Genomic DNA, 20,145 nt, shown 5'->3' with positions numbered 1-20,145 from the left:
GATTTCCATTTGGGCACCAAATCTACATACTGATGCTTTTTTAAAATAATGAGTCTAAGTGATGAGTGGAGCCCCTGGTGGTGCAGTGGGTTAAACTGCTGAGCTGCTAAACTTGTTGACTGAAAGGTCACAGGTTCGAATGTGGGGAGTGGCATGAGCTTCCACTGTCAGCCCCAGCTTCTGCCAACCTAGCAGTTCGAAAACATGCAAATGTGAGTAGATCAATAGGTACCGCTTTGGCGGCAAGGTAACGGTGCTCCATGTAGTCATGCTGGCCACTTGACCTTGGAGGTGTCTACGGACAACACCGGCTCTTCGGCTTAGAAATGGAGATGAGCACCAACCCCCAGAGTCGGACACAACTGTCAGGGGAAAACCTTTACCTTAACTGATGAGCATGCTTTTTTCTATCCAATCTGCTGTTTACACATACCTAATAAGGGATTCTAGATGCAGTTGCTGTTTACCTTAAACTGCTGTAGGCAGGCACACACAACTACAGTAGGGTAAAATAAAGCAAAATACCATTATTTCCCAGCTGAACCTTTATTGCGTTGCATACTGCAGCAACCTACCACTGAAGATATATGTTTCTCCAGCCCTCCTTTACCATCTTCCCAGTGTGGATGCCCCAAAAAAGCTGCCAGCAATGCAGGATATGAAAAGGAAAGGGGAAATGGGCATATATAAAAAGGAATTTCTTTTTCAGAGGTGTGCTTCTACTGCTTGAGCAAATCATATAATTCGCACAGAGTTGTGCCTACCTACAACAGTTTAGGGTAGCTGCTTTGAGTTTCCTTTGTGGATAAAAAAGGAGGGGCATAAATAAACATAATAAAAATATTTTTTGAATCTGAAATATTACATTCAGTGCCACAAAGGAGTTCCCAGAAAATAAAAGATGCCTTTAGATCAGTGGTTCTCAACCTGTGGTTTCCCAGCTGTTTTGGCCTACAACTCCCAGAAATCCCAGCCAGTTTACCAGCTGTTAGGATTTCTGGGAGTTGAAGGCCAAAACATCTGGGGACCAACAGGTTGAGAACCACTAATCTAGGTAATGTATGAAATCGTATCGGGCATTAACTGTACATTTGTAATGGTTAAAAAGATCCTACTATTTAAGCAAGAAAACCCAAATATGTCCATTATGCAATTCCTAACATTGCAACCATTAACATGTATTAACTACAACTCATCATGCTTTGTTAGCTAATATGACAGAGCTCTTCAGCAGTTTACTGAATCAATTTTAACCTATCCTAGGAATCGTTAATTAAAAATCAAAGTCCAATCTTCATGCAGCAATTACAGCACTCCAAGCTTTGGCTACAACTCAATACTAACAAACAACATTTAACTAACATCACAACATGTTTAGACTTTGAGCGAAGCAAAAAAGAAACACTATAAAAACAAAGCTTAAAGTACTGTAATAAAGCATCAGCAGAGAAGTAATTTGTTCTGCAATAGTAAAAAAGGGATGGTAGTAAATGATATTTTAGTCAGCTGACATGTGCCGTCACAAAGTCTTGGAAATATAAAACATTTCAGTTCAGTTGAACTTAAAATAGTGAAAGGTCTCAAAGAAACTGCTACCTAGTGCCTTGTAACAATTGTTAAAAGTTAGAGTGGCATAGTGGTTTGAATGCTGGACTAGGACTGGGAGACCAGGGTTCTAATCCCTGCTTGGTCATGAAACCCATTGGGTGACCTTGGGCATATCACACACTCTCAACCTTGGAAGAAAGCAAAGGAAAACTCCCTCTGAACAAACCTTACAAAGAAAACTCCACGTTAACTTACAGCATTCGTGTTAATTGTATAGTATCTTCTTAGACAAGGAATACTCAGAAATGATTCTACTAGTTGTTTCCCCTGTGGTATAGCCTGCACCACCTGGTATTCCTTGGTGATTTTCCATCCAAGTACTAACCAGGGCTGATCCTGCTTAGCTTCCACAATCGAAGCAATCTTGTGCCTTTAGGGTCATGAGATATCAGATATGATTTGAAGGCCTATGAAAAGAACATTATTAACTATAATGCGTTACAGATTAAATGAATATATAGAAACAAGTACTATTTTGACTTGAAGGACAAGCAATGCCTCATGGTGAAAGACGTTATGCTATGTAAGGTTGTTTCTTTAGAATTTGAACTTAAATTCTAGCACTCCAAATGCAGTGTATGCCTACCCAAAGATGTGAATGCCTACCTAGAGGACGAAAAATTGAGGTAGAAGATTTACATCTTGTTTCATTCTATTGTTCTAAATAGAATCAAGTTCAAATGATGCAAATGATATCCATCTCAACTTGACTCCTTCTGGTGAAACAAAACTGTCTTTACACAGACTGTCAACTTCAGAAGAAGGATTTTTCCAGTCTGCTGCTACAGGGGAGGAGGGGATTAAATTCTCACTCCCCGCTTGCTATGATCCTATTATCAGTTCCAAATCTGAAGCTAATTGCAGTTTGAACTTTAAAAAACGTTGTTAGATGCAAAGAGGTATTAATTTGGCCCTTAATTCCTAAAGACCACTCTTAAGAGATAACTGCAAAAAATGGACAAGGTTTTCATGCCCCTGATGCGATCTCTTTCTTATCTCCACAAGTGTACACCCATGGCCAGCAAGTTTTCCAAATATGCTGTGTGTTCTCTGCTTTGCTAAAGATATGAAAGGAGGAGACAGACCAGAACTGCAGTTCTTCCTTATCTCTTTTTTGTCCCAGTCAAGAAGCAGGGACGGAGCCAAAGGACCACTTCCATGGTATCCTACATTTTCTTTTCCCTGATCTAACAAATTAAGCTACTATTCTAAATCTTCTAAGAACCATTTAAACTCTACCTAACTGTGACCTAGTAAAAGACTACCTAATACAGATGAAGATTGACCTCATCTGCTGAAGATATTCAATCCTAAGAGAATATGCGGATGGAGGGGAAGCAGAATAAGTATAAAAACAACTCCAAATAATTTTTAATGACCATCGGAAGTAAGAAGGACGTTAACAAACATTTTTATTATATTTTTTTATTTTACTTTTTCTCTCTCTTCTTCTCTCATTCTTTTTTCCTACTTTCTACACAAGCAAATGTCCTCCCACTTTCACTGTATAATTAACCAACTCTAATATATAGATAGAGTATATATATATATATTGAGAGAGAGTATACACACAGCCCTCCCCCCTTTTCTCCTGATCCACTCTCTATATTCTACATGACAAAATCATAATAAAAATATTTTTAAAACCTCTACCTAACCTGCTATGACAGAATGTTCTCTCTCTTACCTCTGTTATCATATATTCCTCTATAACTATATTGTCTAAGGCAATTGTTCCCAACCTGTGGTCCATGGATTACCAGATCTAAACCGGATCTAAAGTTGACCAAAAACTGATTCATAAACCATTTGGTACTCATGTTGGAGATTGGTCCCGGGTCTGAGTAGTCCCTGGTCAAGTGGGAACCACTGGTCTAAGGACACTGTTTCCACCCCCTCAAAATTCGGAAAGATCAGATGAAAAAAATAACTCCCCAAATCAATGAGAAATTATATCTCATTACTACATTAATGGGATTGCTCTTGTTCTGAAGGTAGTCACAATAAATAAACTCTATTATTATGTATATTTATACTCTGCTTTATCTCCCCAAAAGGGACTCAAAGCAGCAATTCTCTTCAAAGTATTGGTATTTCTTGTACTTGTCCCCCCCCCCCCCTATTTTTTCTTCTGGATCCCAATTCTGAAAAATGCAAAAGACAGTTTCATTTACTCAATTAGCAATCTAGTCACAATATTTTGCAGAAACAGAAGCTTCTGGCTGGACATATTCACACTGTACCATTACAGGGCTATGATTCCACTGTAACTGCCATGGTTCTGGGACTAGCTGTTTAGGTTGGGCCATTTAGAATTCTTAGCTGGGGAGCTCTACTGCTTCCATAAATGACAACCCCCACGATTCCTTTAGACATTGCCATGGAAGTTAAAGGGGAATATAGCATGATATTTCTGAACAATGAATAAGCTCTAGGTCTTCACAGGCTGCTTGAAGAACAATGGATTACAGCAGCAAGACAAATGGAGTACAAGAAAAAATAAATAAAACTATGGTCAGTTAGGACTATGATCCATTAAGAGATAAGGTTTAGAATGGTGAGAAGTGATTTAAAACATGGGGCTCCCAAAATTAGGACCTGATTTTACAGAATCCTAAATATGCAGTACTGGTCCTTTATAGAAACGTCAACTCACAGTAAATCAGTGGTTCCCAACCTTTTTTTGACCAGGAACGACTTGAACAGAGACCACTTTGATTAGGGACCACTCTCCAACATTAGTACCAAAAAGGTTAGAAATCATTTTCTAGTCAACTTTAGATTTGGTTTGGTTATTTAGGGTATTGATTCAGAAAACTGCATTGGATAGACCACATCAGCTCTAGTTTCTGATACAGAATATATGCCATTCAGTAGTTGCCATCTGCTCGGACACAGAAAATCACATTTAACAATCTAGAGCTGATGTGGTAGTAGTAATCTTTTGTGGGTAGTCAGCCTCTTCCCTTCCAACATCCCCATTGCCTCAGCACTATAAGAGGGTTTTGCAAGACCAGTCACTCTTGTTGCCATGTGGTTTTGAGGCAATGCCATATTTTCGTTCTTGCAGACCACTGGTGGTCCACGAACCACAGGTTGGGAACCACTGCTCTAAATCAAATGAATCTCTCACCAGCATTATCTTTGTGCTGTGTAACATTCAATTCACAACTCTGAAGCAACCCTTCTCTTAATACACTCTGATAAAAAGGGGAATGGGTAGGTTTGTAAGTGATGACCTAAAAGCCACTTTAGAAATTTCCATGTTTTGTCACATGGATCTTGGTAACCACAAATAAACAAATATATTTCTTACAAACCATGTATTTACCCTAGAAAGGTACATGGATTTGCTGGGCGGCAGGAGGGGGGAGGTGTTAGACAGCTGAGTTGGTTTCCAGCCTTGTAAAGCAAAAAATATGTACTAGGCTAACAAGAATTTTGGCAACTTTCTGGGGCTGGCAGAGAAAAGAACAAAAGCCAATGTGTGTTTAATTTAGTAAAAAGCCAGTATCAACCCACAGTTCTCTATGCTGCAGAATGGAGAATTGTTTATTTATTCTGCATGTTGTTATTCTGCAAATCTGGGTGGTAATTGCTGCTTGGTGATAGATTGTGAAAACCAAAAGTTTCTCACTTTAGAGGTGGGGAATTAGTAAATACACTCCAATTGTCTTGGAAGCTCAGTCCAGTTTTTTTAAAGCTACTTTCTGTTTTGACAGCTGACAGAGAGTTCAGTCAGAATTGAGTTGAGAAGAGTCCTGTTTGCCAAAGATAACACAATGAAATTTATACACATGGGCTGGTTACCAGTGTCAGAAGAAACAGCAGATGTATAAGAAAAGGAACAAAGGGTAAGTATTATATACAGTAAACAGTATATAATTTGCTGATGATTGAGATAATTTGCTTGTGTGTATTTAGGGCATTTGGTTGGGATGCTATTAAAAGGACTTGTGACAGCAACTGTTTCTCTTACCGAATAATTAGAAATTGCCCCAAGTAATTTCTGAAAATCTCAAATTAACTAACACTATTCTAGCCTGTAAAACGCCCCTTTAATAAATTCAGATAGCTAATTGTAGATAGTCTGCAGTGATTGTATTTCTCCTAAGACTAGAGTACCAAAGCTCCAGGAAGCTTTAAATACCATATCTGGTGTGAGAAAAGACAAGTTAGGTTAAGGAATTATTGTCTAAATCAGGAACTATTATCAATAGTTCCATGCAGACAGATAAATGTAAAACACCAGGAAGCCCATGAAAATCTGAGAAATCATGCCTTGGAGTAAACAACACATACAAATTTATAAACTGACCATACTTTTTAACACACCATTCTCTTTTACTTTCCTTTAGAAAATTTTCTTCATCCCTATTGACAGGAGCATTTAAATCAAAGCAGAACCTGAACAAAGAAGTAGTTGCAAAATCATAGAAAACAATAATGTAGCTTTGCCATGTTCAAATATTGACCAATGCAGAAACAATGCAAATGAAATAACTGAACATGCTATTGTAATCTGTCATAATCTCTGATAGACAACAGACGGCTCCCAGCCAGCAAACCAAGACAGCTATTATCTGGACTAGCACAGCAGAATGGAGAACTGCTGTTGCCAAGGAGCAGGATGGGGATAAGAGAGCATCTGTTCTACATTCAGACAAAGATTTTATGTCCTGTAGAATTGCATTCAATAGTGTAGTCATTTTGGACCACAGAAATGGCACAGCCCACGATTTCTCATTATAGTCTGCAGAGTACCAACTGTTTGTCCTGCTTAGATATAATGACAAGGGGAGAGTTAATGCAAATAAGAAGTCAGAGAGGCTTTGGGGGGGGGGGGGGGGGCACACACAGAAAACAGAGTACCAGACCCAAATGCCAAACTATGGTATGGTCATTATGTTCATAAAGCTTTTAGTTGTAAGATCAACATTTTAGAACAGCTATCTAAAATAAGGTCTCTTCTGAAAATATTTGATGCAACTGGAACAATTCATGTTTATGCAAAAATAGGACTCTTTTTAAAAAGGGGATTCAAATTGTTCATTATAACTCCAGGTCTTAAAGATCACCAACTGATGAAAATAAACTGTGTAAATCATCTCGATCATCCCTGCCAGATTCAAAACCACATATACTTGCATGTGCTTGTACTGTGCTTTCTATGAATACATCATCAGATAAGCTAAAATATGACTCCCTTATGACTCCCTCTTTCACATACACACCTTAAAAACCAAGCACATAATTTAAATGCTAAATGTATAACAAGACTAATATGTGCTTTATAACTTTGGCCAATTTTACTTTGTTTTTCTAATAATAATAATAATAATAAGAAGAAGAAGAAGAAGAAGAAGAATCATCATCTTTATTTATAACCCGCTTTTCTCCCTCATAAAACCCAAAGTGGCTTACAAAGTATTAAAATCATGTAAACAACAATCCAAACACATCAATGATAGTTATAAAACATAAAATAAGCAGTTTAGAACAACAGTAATATACATTCACATTCTTGTGGCATCATCTCAGATTATATTGCACTTTGTTCCAGTCCATAAACATTGTGGTGTTTCTTATTGCTCCACCTTAGTTTCCCTCACTAAAGGCCTGTTTAAACAGGAAAGTTCTTAATTGGTATTTGAAAGAAGAAAGGGGAGGGAGCTGTTTTAATTCTTTTGGGTGTTCCACAGGGTAGGGGTGATCACAGAAAATGCCTTCTCCCTCATCGATTTCAGTCACATTTGCGACGGTGGTGGAAGTGAGAGTAGGGTCTCACCAGAAGATCTTAAAGTGCGAGCCGGTTTGTATGAGGAGATGCAGTCAGATAAGTAAGTTGGACCTGAACCGTTTTGGACTTCCAACATGGCTTAAAGAAATTAAATGCATTACAATATAGAAAAGAGCAATTTTTCAAAGCACCAACATCTTTTTCAGACTAGCAGCAAAAGCCTGCAGAGCACAGATGGGCAAAATGTGGCCTTCTACATATTGTTGCACTGAAACTACAGTGATATACAGCTATCCACTGAGGCTTGAAACTAGGGTACCCCTGTGGATATCAGAATTTGTGGGTGCTCATGACCCATTATACACAATGGTGTAGTAAAATGGGATTTCTTATATAAAATGACAAAACTGAGGAGTCTTTTATTTTTTTAAAATACCACGGAGTAAAAAAAAAGAAAAGAAAAACTAGATTTCTCTATAAGAAGCCCATAGCCTGGAAACAGCCAGCAGCCTTGTACCAAGTGTTCCATATTAAAATATTTATAATAGCGGCTTCCCCCCCCCCCCCCCTAATTTTTTAAATCAAAAAATGAATTGGGGGGAGCTGTGGTTTTCCAATGAATCCTCTCATTATCTTGCCTTAGTCCAGCCTTTATAGTGCCAGCAGATCTTCCTCAAGATCACAGGCAGTTCCCAAGTTACAAACAAGATAGGTTCTGCAGGTTTGTTAGCCATATATATAGTTTTGGATAGTATACGGAAGGTCTAAACCCCTGTGGTGTTTGTTTTGTTGTCTGCTCCTTTTAAACGATTTCAACTCACTTTTTGGTCCCCCTGATAATTGGATTTTGACAATTTGGCTTGTTGCAGAAGCAAGGATTGGTGGTAAAACTTCAGTGGAGAAACCTATTTGCCATTATTACTCTTTCAGGGGTGCATTTCCCTCCCAAGGAGTAGATTTCTCTCACTTCCTGTTGTCTGATCCCATTCTTTACAAGTCACTTGGTAAGTTGGATCTTTGTAACTTGGGAGATTACCTGAATTAACATGCACTTTGAGGGTACTTAGATAAGACTAACATGGCAATCTAAGTAGTTCATCTATGCCTACTTCAAGTGTTGCTAGCATGGCAAGTTTTGATACAATATTCTGGCAGGCAATCACAATGGGTATCTTGAGAAAATGTGTACAGCACAAAACAGGAGAACAGCTGAACCAAATATGAAGGGTTAAATCTATGTATGTTGCTGTTATGTGCCTTCCAAGTTGTTTCTGCCCTAATTTGACCCTGTCACAGGGTATTCTGGAGCTTTTTTTGTTTTTCCATTTCAGGCGCAACTTGAGAAACTGCAAGTAACTTCTGGTGTGAAAGAACTGGCCGTCTGCAAGGATGTTGCCTAGGGGACACACAGATGTTTGATGTCTTACCATCCTTGTGGGAGGCTCTCTCATAGGGAGCAGCATGGGGAGCTGGAGCTGCTAGAGGGAGCACAACTCGCTCTCCCCGGCTTTAAAGTGCTGACCTATTGGTCAGCAGTCCTGCCAGCACAAGGGTTTTACCCACTGCGCCACTGGTCCTTTCTGGAGCTGAGAGTGTGCGATTAAGCCAGGATTACCTACTGAACTTCCATGGCTGAGTGGAGTCAAACCCTGGCCTCCAGAATCATAGTAAGTCAGACTTGGTAAGCCACACTCTCATTACATTCCGAATAGATTACTACAACACACTCTATGTGGTGTTGCCTTTGAAGACTGCTTGGAAGCTTGAACTAGTCCAATGGACGGCAGTCAGGTTGCTCAATGGAGCGACATACAGAGAGCCTACAACCCCTCTGCTATGCCAGTTCCACTGGTTGCCAATCTGCTACCATGCACAAATCAAAGTGCTGGCTTTATCCTATAAAGCCCTGAATGGTTCTGGCCCAGCTTATCTGTCTGAACGTTTCTCCTGCTATGAACCATCGCGAAGTCTAACATCTACGGGAGAGGCCCTGCTCTCGGTCCCACCATCCTTGCAAGCACGACTGGTGGAGATGAGAGACAAGGCCTTCTCAGTGGTGGCCCCTCGCCTGTGGAACTCTTACCCAGTGACATTAGATTGGCCCTCTCCCTCTTGTCCTTTAGAATGAATCTCAAAACCTGGCTATGGGACCAAGTGTTCGAACAGTAGAGGTAGCAATTCAGAACGAGACCCAATTTATATGAATGACAATGGACTGACCTGGAAAATGATTTCAAACCTGCATCATTTAAATAATATTTTAATAATTTTAAAGCATTAACGAATTGTTTTAATTGCTTTTATCATTTATTATTATTGTTGGCATTGAATGAATGCCTGTTGTGAAGCCCCTCAGAGTCCCCCTCCGGGGGTGAAAAGAATGGGATACAAATATGCAAAATAAATAAATAAATAAATAACTTGTAGAGCAACCTGCAAACCACTACACCAGGGGTCCTCAAACTTTTTAAACAGAGGGCCGGGTCACAGTCCCTCAAACTGTTGGAGGGCCGGATTATAATTTGAAAAAAACATGAATGAATTCCTATGCACACTGCACATATCTTATATGTAGTCCAAAAACACTTTAAAACAATACAATAATTAAAATGAAGAACAATTTTAACAAATATAAACTTGGGGGGGGGGGAGGTGGCGGGCAAAGCAGCCCCAAAGTCGCTTCGCCCGCTGCCTCCCCCTCTTTCTCCTGCCTTCGGGATGAGGCATGATCATCAAGTTTGCAGACGACACCAAATTGGGAGGGATAGCCAATAGTCCAGAGGACAGGAGCAGAATTCAAAACGATCTTGACAGATTAGAGAGATGGGCCAAAACTAACAAAATGAAGTTCAACAGTGACAAATGCAAGATACTCCACTTTGGCAGAAAAAATGAAATGCAAAGATACAGAATGGGTGACGCCTGGCTCGAGGGCAGTACGTGTGAAAAAGATCTTGGAGTCCTCGTGGACAACAAGTTAAACATGAGCCAACAATGTGATGTGGCGGCAAAAAAAGCCAATGGGATTTTGGCCTGCATCAATAGGAGCATAGTGTCTAGATCTAAGGAAGTAATGCTACCCCTCTATTCTGCTTTGGTTAGACCACATCTGGAATATTGTGTCCAATTCTGGGCACCACAATTCAAGAGAGATATTGACAAGCTGGAATGTGTCCAGAGGAGGGCGACTAAAATGATCAAGGGTCTGGAGAACAAGCCCTATGAGGAGCGGCTTAGGGAACTGGGCATGTTTAGCCTGAAGAAGAGAAGGCTGAGAGGAGATATGATAGCCATGTATAAATATGTGAGAGGAAGCCACAGGGAGGAGGGAGCAAGCTTGTTTTCTGCTTCCTTGGAGACTAGGACGCGGAACAATGGCTTCAAACTACAAGAGAGGAGATTCCATCTGAACATGAGGAAGAACTTCCTGACTGTGAGAGCCGTTCAGCAGTGGAACTCTCTGCCCCGGAATGTGGTGGAGGCTCCTTCTTTGGAAGCTTTTAAGCAGAGGCTGGATGGCCATTTGTCAGGGGTGATTTGAATGCAATATTCCTGTTTCTTGGCAGGGGGTTGGACTGGATGGCCCATGAGGTCTCTTCCAACTCTTTGATTCTATGATTCTATGAGGCGAGGCCACTTTCCAAAGGCAGGAGAAGAGCAGGCTGGGCCCAGGAAGGCAGCGAGCGAAGCGTCCCTGAAGCCGCTTCGCCCGCCGCCTCTCACCCTTCTCCACACCCTGTGGGCCGGAAAAATGCCCTCCGGGGGCCGGGGCTGGGCTGTGAGCTGTAGTTTGAGGACACCTGCACTATGCTGTAAAGCAGGGGTCCTCAAACTTTTTAAACCGAGGGCCAGGTCACAGTCCCTCAAACTGTTGGAGGGCCAGATTATAATTTGAAAAAACCATGAATGAATTGCTATGCACACTGCACATATATTATTTGGAGTGCAAAAAACACTAAAAAACAACAACACAATAATTAAAATGAAGAACAATTTTAACAAATATAAACTTATTAGTATTTCAATGGGATGTGTGGTCCTGCTTTTGGCTGATGAGATTGGATTGCTGTTGTTGTTGTGTGCTTTCAAGTTGTTTCAGACTTAGGTTGACCCTGAGAGAGGGCCGGGTAAATGACCTTGGAGGGCCGTATCTGGCCGTTGGGCCTTAGTTTGAGGACCCCTGCTGTAAAAGCACCAGATCAATAGCCTTTACATATGGATCATCAAACCCCAAATTCACTCTACTCTAGCTGGACTTAGCCTACAGTACTAATACTCTAGAGCAGGCCTGGGCAAACTTGGGCCCTCCAGCTGCTTTGGACTTCAACTCCCACAATCCCCTGCAGCTTGTAGGGTCTTAGGAAATGTGGGAGTTGAAGTTTACCCAGGCCTGCTCTATAATCACTAAACCCTGTGAAGCGCAGGAGGGTTAGCCCTGGTGAGTATTTGGATGGGAGACAGAGAGCTATGTTGACAGGCGGCCTAAAGGGCAAGGACTGGCTGTGCAAGGGAGCGTTCAAGGGATTCATCAGAACTAGCCAAATGTCAATGTCCTGAGTATGGCGTGCCATTGAGGTGTTGTGCCTGGAGGAAAGATAAGATAGCGCCGGCTGGCTCAGTAAAGCCATTCCTGTCCTTCCGGCAGGACCACGTTTACGAGGAGACCAGCCTGTCCTGCGCGCCTGTCCCTTGAGGGCCGAACTGGCGCACGCGGGGCCCTCGCGCGCATCCTTCCGCCTGCCCGCAGGCGCCCTCCTGCTTCTTCTCCTCCTCCTCCTCCTCGAGGTTGGGAATGCCCGTTAGTTATGGCTCCATTAGGAGGAGGAGGAGGCCTATCACGATACTCAATGGCCTTTCTATCCGTGTTGTTATTGTTATCGTCATCATCACAATACAATACAGCGAGGGGGGAGGCGCGAGACAAAGGTCCGTCCCCACTCACTCCCCGCCCCGCCTCTTTGGTTTTCTCCACTCGGGCAAAGAGCGGTAACCTCCCTTTGCAATCCTTGGACCGAACCATTGCAGCCAGGCGGAGGGGTGGTGGTGGAAAGGAGTGACGGCTGCCTGCGCGCGCGCCGGAGGGAAGGCACGTGCGCCGAGGTCCCGACTGCCTCCTATGACGCAGCCCTCCCTCCCTTATGGAGAGGGTCCCTTTAAGGGCGGCGCGTGAGCGGGAATGCCGGCAGGTGTGCGGCTGGCTGTGCGTGACGAGCAGCACTCGCAAGCGGCCTTTCGTGGCAAGGGCTCCCATTGGCTAGCCATGTGCACGAGCCCCTCCTGTTGCCTCCCTCGGCCCCGCTTCCAAAGCGTTTGGGTGCAGACAGTGCCTGCTGGCTGGCTGGCTGCCTCTCCCCCTCGCGCTCACCTGGCTGACGATGGTGGCGAGGTAGGGCTCGGTGGCGTACTCCCACCCGTCGAGGCAGGGCTCCTGCGGGAGGGCGGCCCGGTCCACGTCCGCCGGGAGCAGCCCCTGGGCCGAGAGGTTGGCCAGGGCGCGGAGGCTGAAGCGCCGGCACCGCGAGACCACCGCCCTCCCGCCGCGCTCCTCCAGCGGGGCGCTCGCGTTGAGCCAGGCCGCGCTCAGGTTGGCCCCCTCCGGGATGCGGCAGCGGTGCTCGGGGATGCCGGCCAGGAACACCGCCGACATGCCGTTGAAGCCGTTGGGGATGATGCTGGCGCTGAGCAGGAAGAAGACCAGCCGCTGGAAGGGGCCCCACTCGCCCAGGAAGGCGATGATGTCGTCGTAGTCCCGCATGGCCACCCGCTGTATCCGCTGCGCCCCAGCGCCGAGAGAACAGGAGAAACAAGCGGCGGCTCTCTCGGCTCCCGCCCGGCTAGTCCGTCACCCCCCTGGGGGCGGGGCCTCACGGGATGGCCCCGCCCCCGCCTCTTCACCCCGCCCCCTCCTTCTTCTCCGCCTCGCGCGCCGATAGATGGACGCACCGCAGGCTCACGAGCGGTTTGGGCGGGAAATGCTCCCGACGCGGGATAAGGCTTGGTGTCTGTCTCTACGTCATTAATACGGTTTGACGCTGCTTTCACTGCAATGGCGCACGCCTATGGAATCCTGGGGGCTGTAGTTTGGCACTCTTGGGCTGAGAAGGCCCTGTGAAAAGGCAGCCCCCAATCTATCTATAGAAATAAAAAATGTAATGTTCGTTTGTGGGATTAACAGAACTCAAAAACCACTAGACGAATTGACAGCAAAGTTGGACACAAGACACCTCTCATGTTAAGGAGTGACCATTTATAAAAACACTGAAAACATAGCAGAAGAGACTTACAAAGCCAAAAAATTAAAAAATACATTACAACACATGTGCAAAACTACATATATATATATATACACACACACAAACACACATATATACACACACAAAAAACATATATACAGACGGCCACAGCAACGCGTGGCTAGGGATGGCTAGTCTATATAAATAAAAATGTAATGTTCGTTTGTAGGATTCACCTATCGGGCAACGAGTGACCATCACTCAAAAATATTAATAATCCGGGCATCCGCTGAACAACGTCCTTACAGGCAGCCAATTCTCTCACACCAGAAGCAACTTGCAGTTTCTCAAGTTGCTTCTGACACTAAAAAAAAATCACATTGGGAAATTTCCCCCTCCTCTGACCCTTAAGGTTCTTTTCAAGCATGGAGAGGCACTGTGCTCATCACCACATGAGTTAAACTACTTCTGGCAGTCACACATAGCCCTCCATGGTTGAAAAGAGGCAGAAGTGTTCGACATATTGCTCTTATCCTGCCTCCAATGGGGAGGACTGCCCAAGTTACAAGTTTCTAAGTAAGCAATACACAAGGGTAGGTGTCTGGTTACCTGTGATGGACAGATCTTTTTATAGTTAAGATGCAGCATACAAAGCATGAGACCTGAACCCTAATGACCTCCGTGTTTGATTTATGACTCACACTCATACAAAGAAGGAAGAAAGTAGAAGTCAGATTCCATGAAATCAAAAACAGATCTTCCTGATTTAATTTGATTTTTCCAACTCAAACTGCCCTAATGCCAGAGATTTCCTTTGGCTTGATCGGTTGGACCAGAATCATCATGCATTTGGTGCATTCTGGTGCTGCCATGGTTCAAAAACATAGGTCCTACCCAGACCTTATTGAAAATGTGCTGGTCTCCAATATAATTATTTAATTACTCTGACAATTGTGAACCCCTATAGTTGAAGATGGACAACTGAAGCACACTTTTGAGTGCTTGCAGGTTCAGTTCTTGTTCAAGGCAACAGTATGCAAAAAGCACCTTTCGTTTTTTTAAGAAGTTTGCAGCATTATCCAAGGTTCCAAACACCTTTACCAAAAAGTCTAAGGCACCCTGTCTTTGCTCAAGGTCTGAAAGCATGCCCTCAGTGTTCTGCTTCAGAGGTTGACACTTCTAATAGTAAAAAATAATAATTCCAGAACAAAAAAAAACAAAAAACATTTCCTTGTAATCTATTGACTCCTGGAATGTCTCAACCACCAGGACTGCACTTATCAGACATGGGTCTAATCAGAAAACCGTTTTTTCCTACAATCACTCCTGTTCTGACAAGTTTATCACAGGGCTTTCTTCACAGAATTGGTTCAAAGGTAGGTTTCCCTAGCTTTCCTCTGAGGTTGAGAGGGTGTGACTTGCCCAAGGTCACTCAGTGGGTTTTCACGGCCAAGGGGGATTCAAACCATAGTACCCCAATGTCCTAGGCACTCAATCTACTACACTGTGCTACTGTCTCCAGTAGGATGTTTGTTTAGACCTGACTGGTAGCCATTAATATCTCCTTCAGCCATGGTTGAAAAGTTCCAGTTAGGAAGCAGATCATAAAACATTGTTGAGAAGGTGGTAGCAGCTTTATAATGTCTCAGGAAGAGTATTTTTCCCCAGCAATCTCTGTTAGGACTCTTGTTGCTACAATTTGTGAAATTCCGTAATCAGAACCTGAAAATGAGTTTAAGGTATTACTCGTACTTTTTTTTTTCCGTGTTAGGAGCAGTTTGAGAAACTGCAAGTCACTTTTTGCTGTGAGATAATTGGCCGTCTGCAAGGACTTTGCCCAGGGGACGGCCAGATGTTTGATGTTTTACCATCCTGTGGGATGCTTCTCTCATGTCCTCGCAATAGAATTGATAGTCAGGAGCTCTCTCTGCTCTTTGGATTCGAACCACCAACCTTTTTGTCAGCAGTCCTGCTGGCACAAAGGTTTAGCCCATTGCACCACCAGGGGCTTCTTACTCACCCTGACTCATCAGCATGGCTAGCCAATGAAGAGTTGGTGGGTAGCACAAAAGATAGATTCACAGATGAGATCCCTTGGAGACCATGTAAAATGTATTGCTTCTACTGCCTGCCTGCGGATCAGGTGTGGGTGACTTCTAAGCCTCCAATTACACTACTTTGCCTAAGATTACATTCCAATAACATCTGGAAAAATAGAAATTGCAGATTATTATGGGATTGCCTGTGAAGGAAGGGAGTGTCCTGCTGCTTAGAAATCCCATTTGTGTTGTCCCTTGACGATGAAAGCAATTACAATATTGCAAACTGGGGAGCTACCTTGACTGTATGAATTGCTGTTTGTGAAATACAAAAAATATACATCGAAAGGATGAGCTTCTAGTTAAAGCAACATGTCTTAATGCTCTACTTTGGAAACCATATTGCTTCTTTGATCTTGTTTTTGCATTCATAAGCAAATTTTCCACTGCCAAATTGTTGTTTCATTGGAGAAGGCAGCAGTGCAAAAGCACTTTTGATAGATACTACATGTATGACTGGAGGCAAGAGAACTTGGAACAAGCAATAATTTCCATCTTACAAAAACAATGATTTAATTCTCAGTTATTATAAAATCCATTCTGCTGCAATGTTCACTACAATCTTTGCCACTTCATTTTTACTCTGTTACTAAGCTGAAAATGTTTTCATGGAGGCTTACAGATGATTTTGCCCTCAATTTGTGCTTTTGCAGTAGAGAGAACACTAAAGGAAACAGGGATAGGAATGTGATAATCGAGTAACAGACATCAATTCTTAAAGTTTAGAGTTGCAGGTAGCCTGATTAAATGGTTCCTGCTTGGTGATAACAACAGAGAGTTGAGGGTATCTAAATTTCTCAGGAAATCATCAACTTAGTTTCATAGCCAGCCCATTTTTCAATTGTTTGGAATAGTTGCCTCCAAGGCTTTACATGCTGCCTAGTTTCTCTTTTTCTTAGAGCACATCATACTTTACATGCACATGGTCCCAAATATAATATCTAGTATGTCTGTTCAGCTCCAATATATATGATTTCCAAAACAACAAAAAAGTATATCAAAATCTATTTACTGCAATATAAAATGCTTTAGTTATAACTTGGCATATAAAATTGCAGTAATTGATATCCAATGTACCATGGGATGCATTTTAGAGGACGATCCCATCTGATCTTGGAAAGTAAGCAGGGCCAGCCCTGTTTAATACTTGGATGGGAAACTGACAGCAAATAGAAGGTTCTGTAGGCTGTATTTCATAGGATCGAACTGGCAAAATCTCCTAAGAGTATCCCTGGCATAAGAAAACTCTTTCATATTTGATTGTCCAAAGTTGACAGGCAACTTGGAGGCACACCTATCCATAAAATTTAAAATGACAGAGTCTTAATTTACAAGCAAAACAATGACTATATGCTATCAATATATCCCTAACTTCTGGAAAAATTCCATTAGCATTGCCTCCAAAAAAAATCTTGCAAATCTCTTGGGAAGACAAGCAGACAAATGTCAATGTGCTGGAAGAAGCAAAGATCCTCCATCAACTTCGTTGGACTGGCCACGTTGCCCGAATGCCCCATCACTGTATTCCAAAGCGGTTACTGTACTCCCAACTCAAGAACAGAAAACTGAATGTTGGTGGACAGGAAAAGAGATTTAAAGATGGGTTTAAAGCTAACCTTAGCTGGGAAGCCCTGGCCCTTGAATGTTCTAACTGGAGGTCAGCTGTTCCAACAGTGCTGTGGAATTCGAAGAGGCACAATTGGAGGGAGAAAGGGGAAAACGTGTCAAGAGGAAGGCATGTTAAGCCAACCCTTGTCGGGACCATCTTCCATCTGGAAATTGATGTCCTCACTGTGAAAGAATAGATCTCTACAGTCACCTATGGGCCCATGGCCAAGACCCTATACTTGGAAGGCAATCATACTTGGCATGAGTGATAGCTTATGATGATGACTCTGCTAACTATTACATCTAGTGGTACCTAAATACCTGGATCTTAGTTTTTAGCATCACAAAAGTAAATTGAAAAATGGGGCAGGGGGAGAGAAACCAGAAGACTTATTATAAACAAAAGAAAGTGTAGTATTTGTTTCTAGGATGGTATGCAACCCTTGATATATAGCTAGGGTGCAACTTCCAGCATTCCTCACAATTGACTATGAGGGTTAGAACTGTTGAGAATCGTAGTCCACTAACATCTGAAGGGCCATGTAACTCCCATTCCTGATTTAGACACAATATTTGGAGTAGCAACAGATTTGAATATAATTTTTCATTCACCATTTAAAATACTCAATTCTATTAAAGATGACAAAAGTCTTCCAAATATGGTCCTTTTCTCATGCATCTTGGATCTGAATCTAATGTATGCACAGGGATTGTTGTTTTCTCACCCTTTGGAAAGTCTCAAAATATTAGCTAATTCCTGGGAGTCTGAGGAGGAAAAAAAACATGTCTTTAAGTGCACAACACTAATTGCATAATTAAAAATATCCCATTGCACTTCCCCCTCCCTGTTCTAAAGTTTAAAATTTCCCGGTGTGAGTAGGAAAATATTTTTCCAATTTTTAATTATTTTTTTCCCTGGGTTTTCACATCTCAAGGCCGGAAAAAAGTCTGAAATCCCAGAGACATACTATGTGAATGTTGGCAGTACTGGGATAGATGTAGTTAAGATCAGGCTTGTAGCCAGGATTTTGTTTGGGGAGGGGCTGAGTTTGATTCGGGGGGGAGGGGGGGGCTGAGTCTGAGTGAAAGAGGGTCTAGCCTAGCAAACCTTTTGTATTGTTACCCCAATACCCCCATACGTATGGGATATATTGAGCATGGTGATCAGATCATGATATGAATAAACATAACAGTTTAAATAATGCACCAGTAAGGCCTTTTCGCGAACCACCATGAGAATTTGGGGGGGGGGGGGGGGCTGAAGCCCCTCAAGCGCCCCCCCCCCCCCCCCCGGCTACATGCCTGCTTAGGATAGCTTCCTATGTTTTTTTTAATAGATGGACAGCTATAATGAATAAAAGTAAATCACTTATCAATTAAATCAGAAAAACAAAAAGAAAAAAACTTTGCCTTCGACACTCCTCTGCATTTCTCTGAGTTTATAACAAATCTTTTGCAGCAATTTCTTGACTCATAGGGACCACAGGGGGAATTTAGAAACACTGATAGGCTGCCTTGTTGCATAATACAGATCAAGGGAATTCTTTTTCTTATCTAGCTTTTGTGCAAATGAGTTAAGGTCACTCTCTTGATGACAAACATACAGATTACAGCTGATAGCCTGAAGAGGTGATAATGCTAGAATGTGGAAATAACTTGCTAGGATTGGGAAAAAATATGCAGCTGTTCTTGCCTTCTTCAACAATCTGGTGTAAAGGCTACTGGGAATATTTTCAGGTTTTTTATTTATTTATCATAAAGCAACTTTCCAGCACTTGCCCAGATTGTTTTCACTGCTTTTGTTAGCTATTCCTAGAAATGGTGATGCCAAAAGTATCCAAAAACCTGAAATCATCTACTTAAACAGTTTATTTTATAACATTTGTTAATTGCTATTTATTATGAAATAGTCCCAAATTTGAATACAGCTGTACAATCTATCTATAGTTACCAATAAAACAGGAAATTGGGAAAAATCGTACACTATTAAAATCAGTGTGTACTTTCCAGTGACACAGATTCAGCCCAAAGGTTGGGTGATTAAGTAGGTCATCAGTTTGCAAGGCACGCTTACAAAACATGATGCTAATGTTACCGCTGTCTGAACAGAGCCAGTAGGGTACAGAAGGAGATCTGGATGGCAATTCAGTCCTCACCTAAGGGCTTTTTGGGGCTTGGCTGATGAATGAGCTATAAAGCAGGTGGAGGAGGGAATTCCTTTCAGGCAAGCTTAATGATTTGTTAAAAATGATTTAACTGTTTTTGTGGAGGATTTTCTCAAACAGGAAAGCTATGGCTACCCTTGCATATGATCAGTCTTTGAAAGAGTAATAATGGTGGTCTGGGTGTATGTGAAGAGCACTTAATTTTAGAACGTAAACCAATCTTTACAGAATGTGTCATGTAATGTTGTTGTCATCATAGGCAATCACTCGTGGCTGAGTATGATTGTCTTGCAAGTGTAGAGTCTTGGCAATGGGTCCTTAAGTGACCTTGGAGACCTATTCTGGATCTCCATGGTCTTTCATTTTGAAGACATAGATTTCCAGATGGAAGGCGGTCACAACTATGGAGCCTCTCCAAAATTCATAGCACCATTTGTAATAGCTCCAGTCACAATGCTTGAGGGCAGGGCTTCCCAGTTCTCTGTTTTTAAACCCATCTTTAAATATCTTTTGTTGTCCACCGACAATTTGTTTCCCTTTTTGATCTGAGAGTAAAGTAACTGCTTAGGGAGGCAGTGATTGGGCATTTGGACAACATAGCCAGTTCAGTGAAGTTGATAGTGGAGGATCATTGCTTCAGCACTAGTGATCTTTGACTCTTCAAGAACTCTGATGTTTGCTGCTTGTCTTCC

General features: G+C 42.3%; 1 protein-coding gene across 1 annotated transcript in view; it reads right to left on the bottom strand.

Moving 5' to 3' along the window:
* Positions 1-13,204, bottom strand: part of SLC22A4 (solute carrier family 22 member 4) — a 68,273-nt gene extending 55,069 nt beyond the window's left edge. Inside the window, exon 1 of the mRNA XM_060765232.2 lies at positions 12,714-13,204. Within this exon, the coding sequence (XP_060621215.1) occupies positions 12,714-13,103 (390 nt within the window). The 5' untranslated portion in view covers positions 13,104-13,204. The remainder of the gene's footprint in view (positions 1-12,713) is intronic.
* Between the last annotated feature and the right edge of the window lie 6,941 nt (positions 13,205-20,145).

This window comes from Anolis sagrei, chromosome 2 (genome assembly GCF_037176765.1).
Source record: "Anolis sagrei isolate rAnoSag1 chromosome 2, rAnoSag1.mat, whole genome shotgun sequence".
In the NCBI taxonomy this organism is placed as follows: domain Eukaryota; kingdom Metazoa; phylum Chordata; class Lepidosauria; order Squamata; family Dactyloidae; genus Anolis; species Anolis sagrei.
The sequence above is the reverse complement of the archived record's forward strand: the minus strand, read 5'-3'. Positions and strand labels throughout refer to the sequence as shown.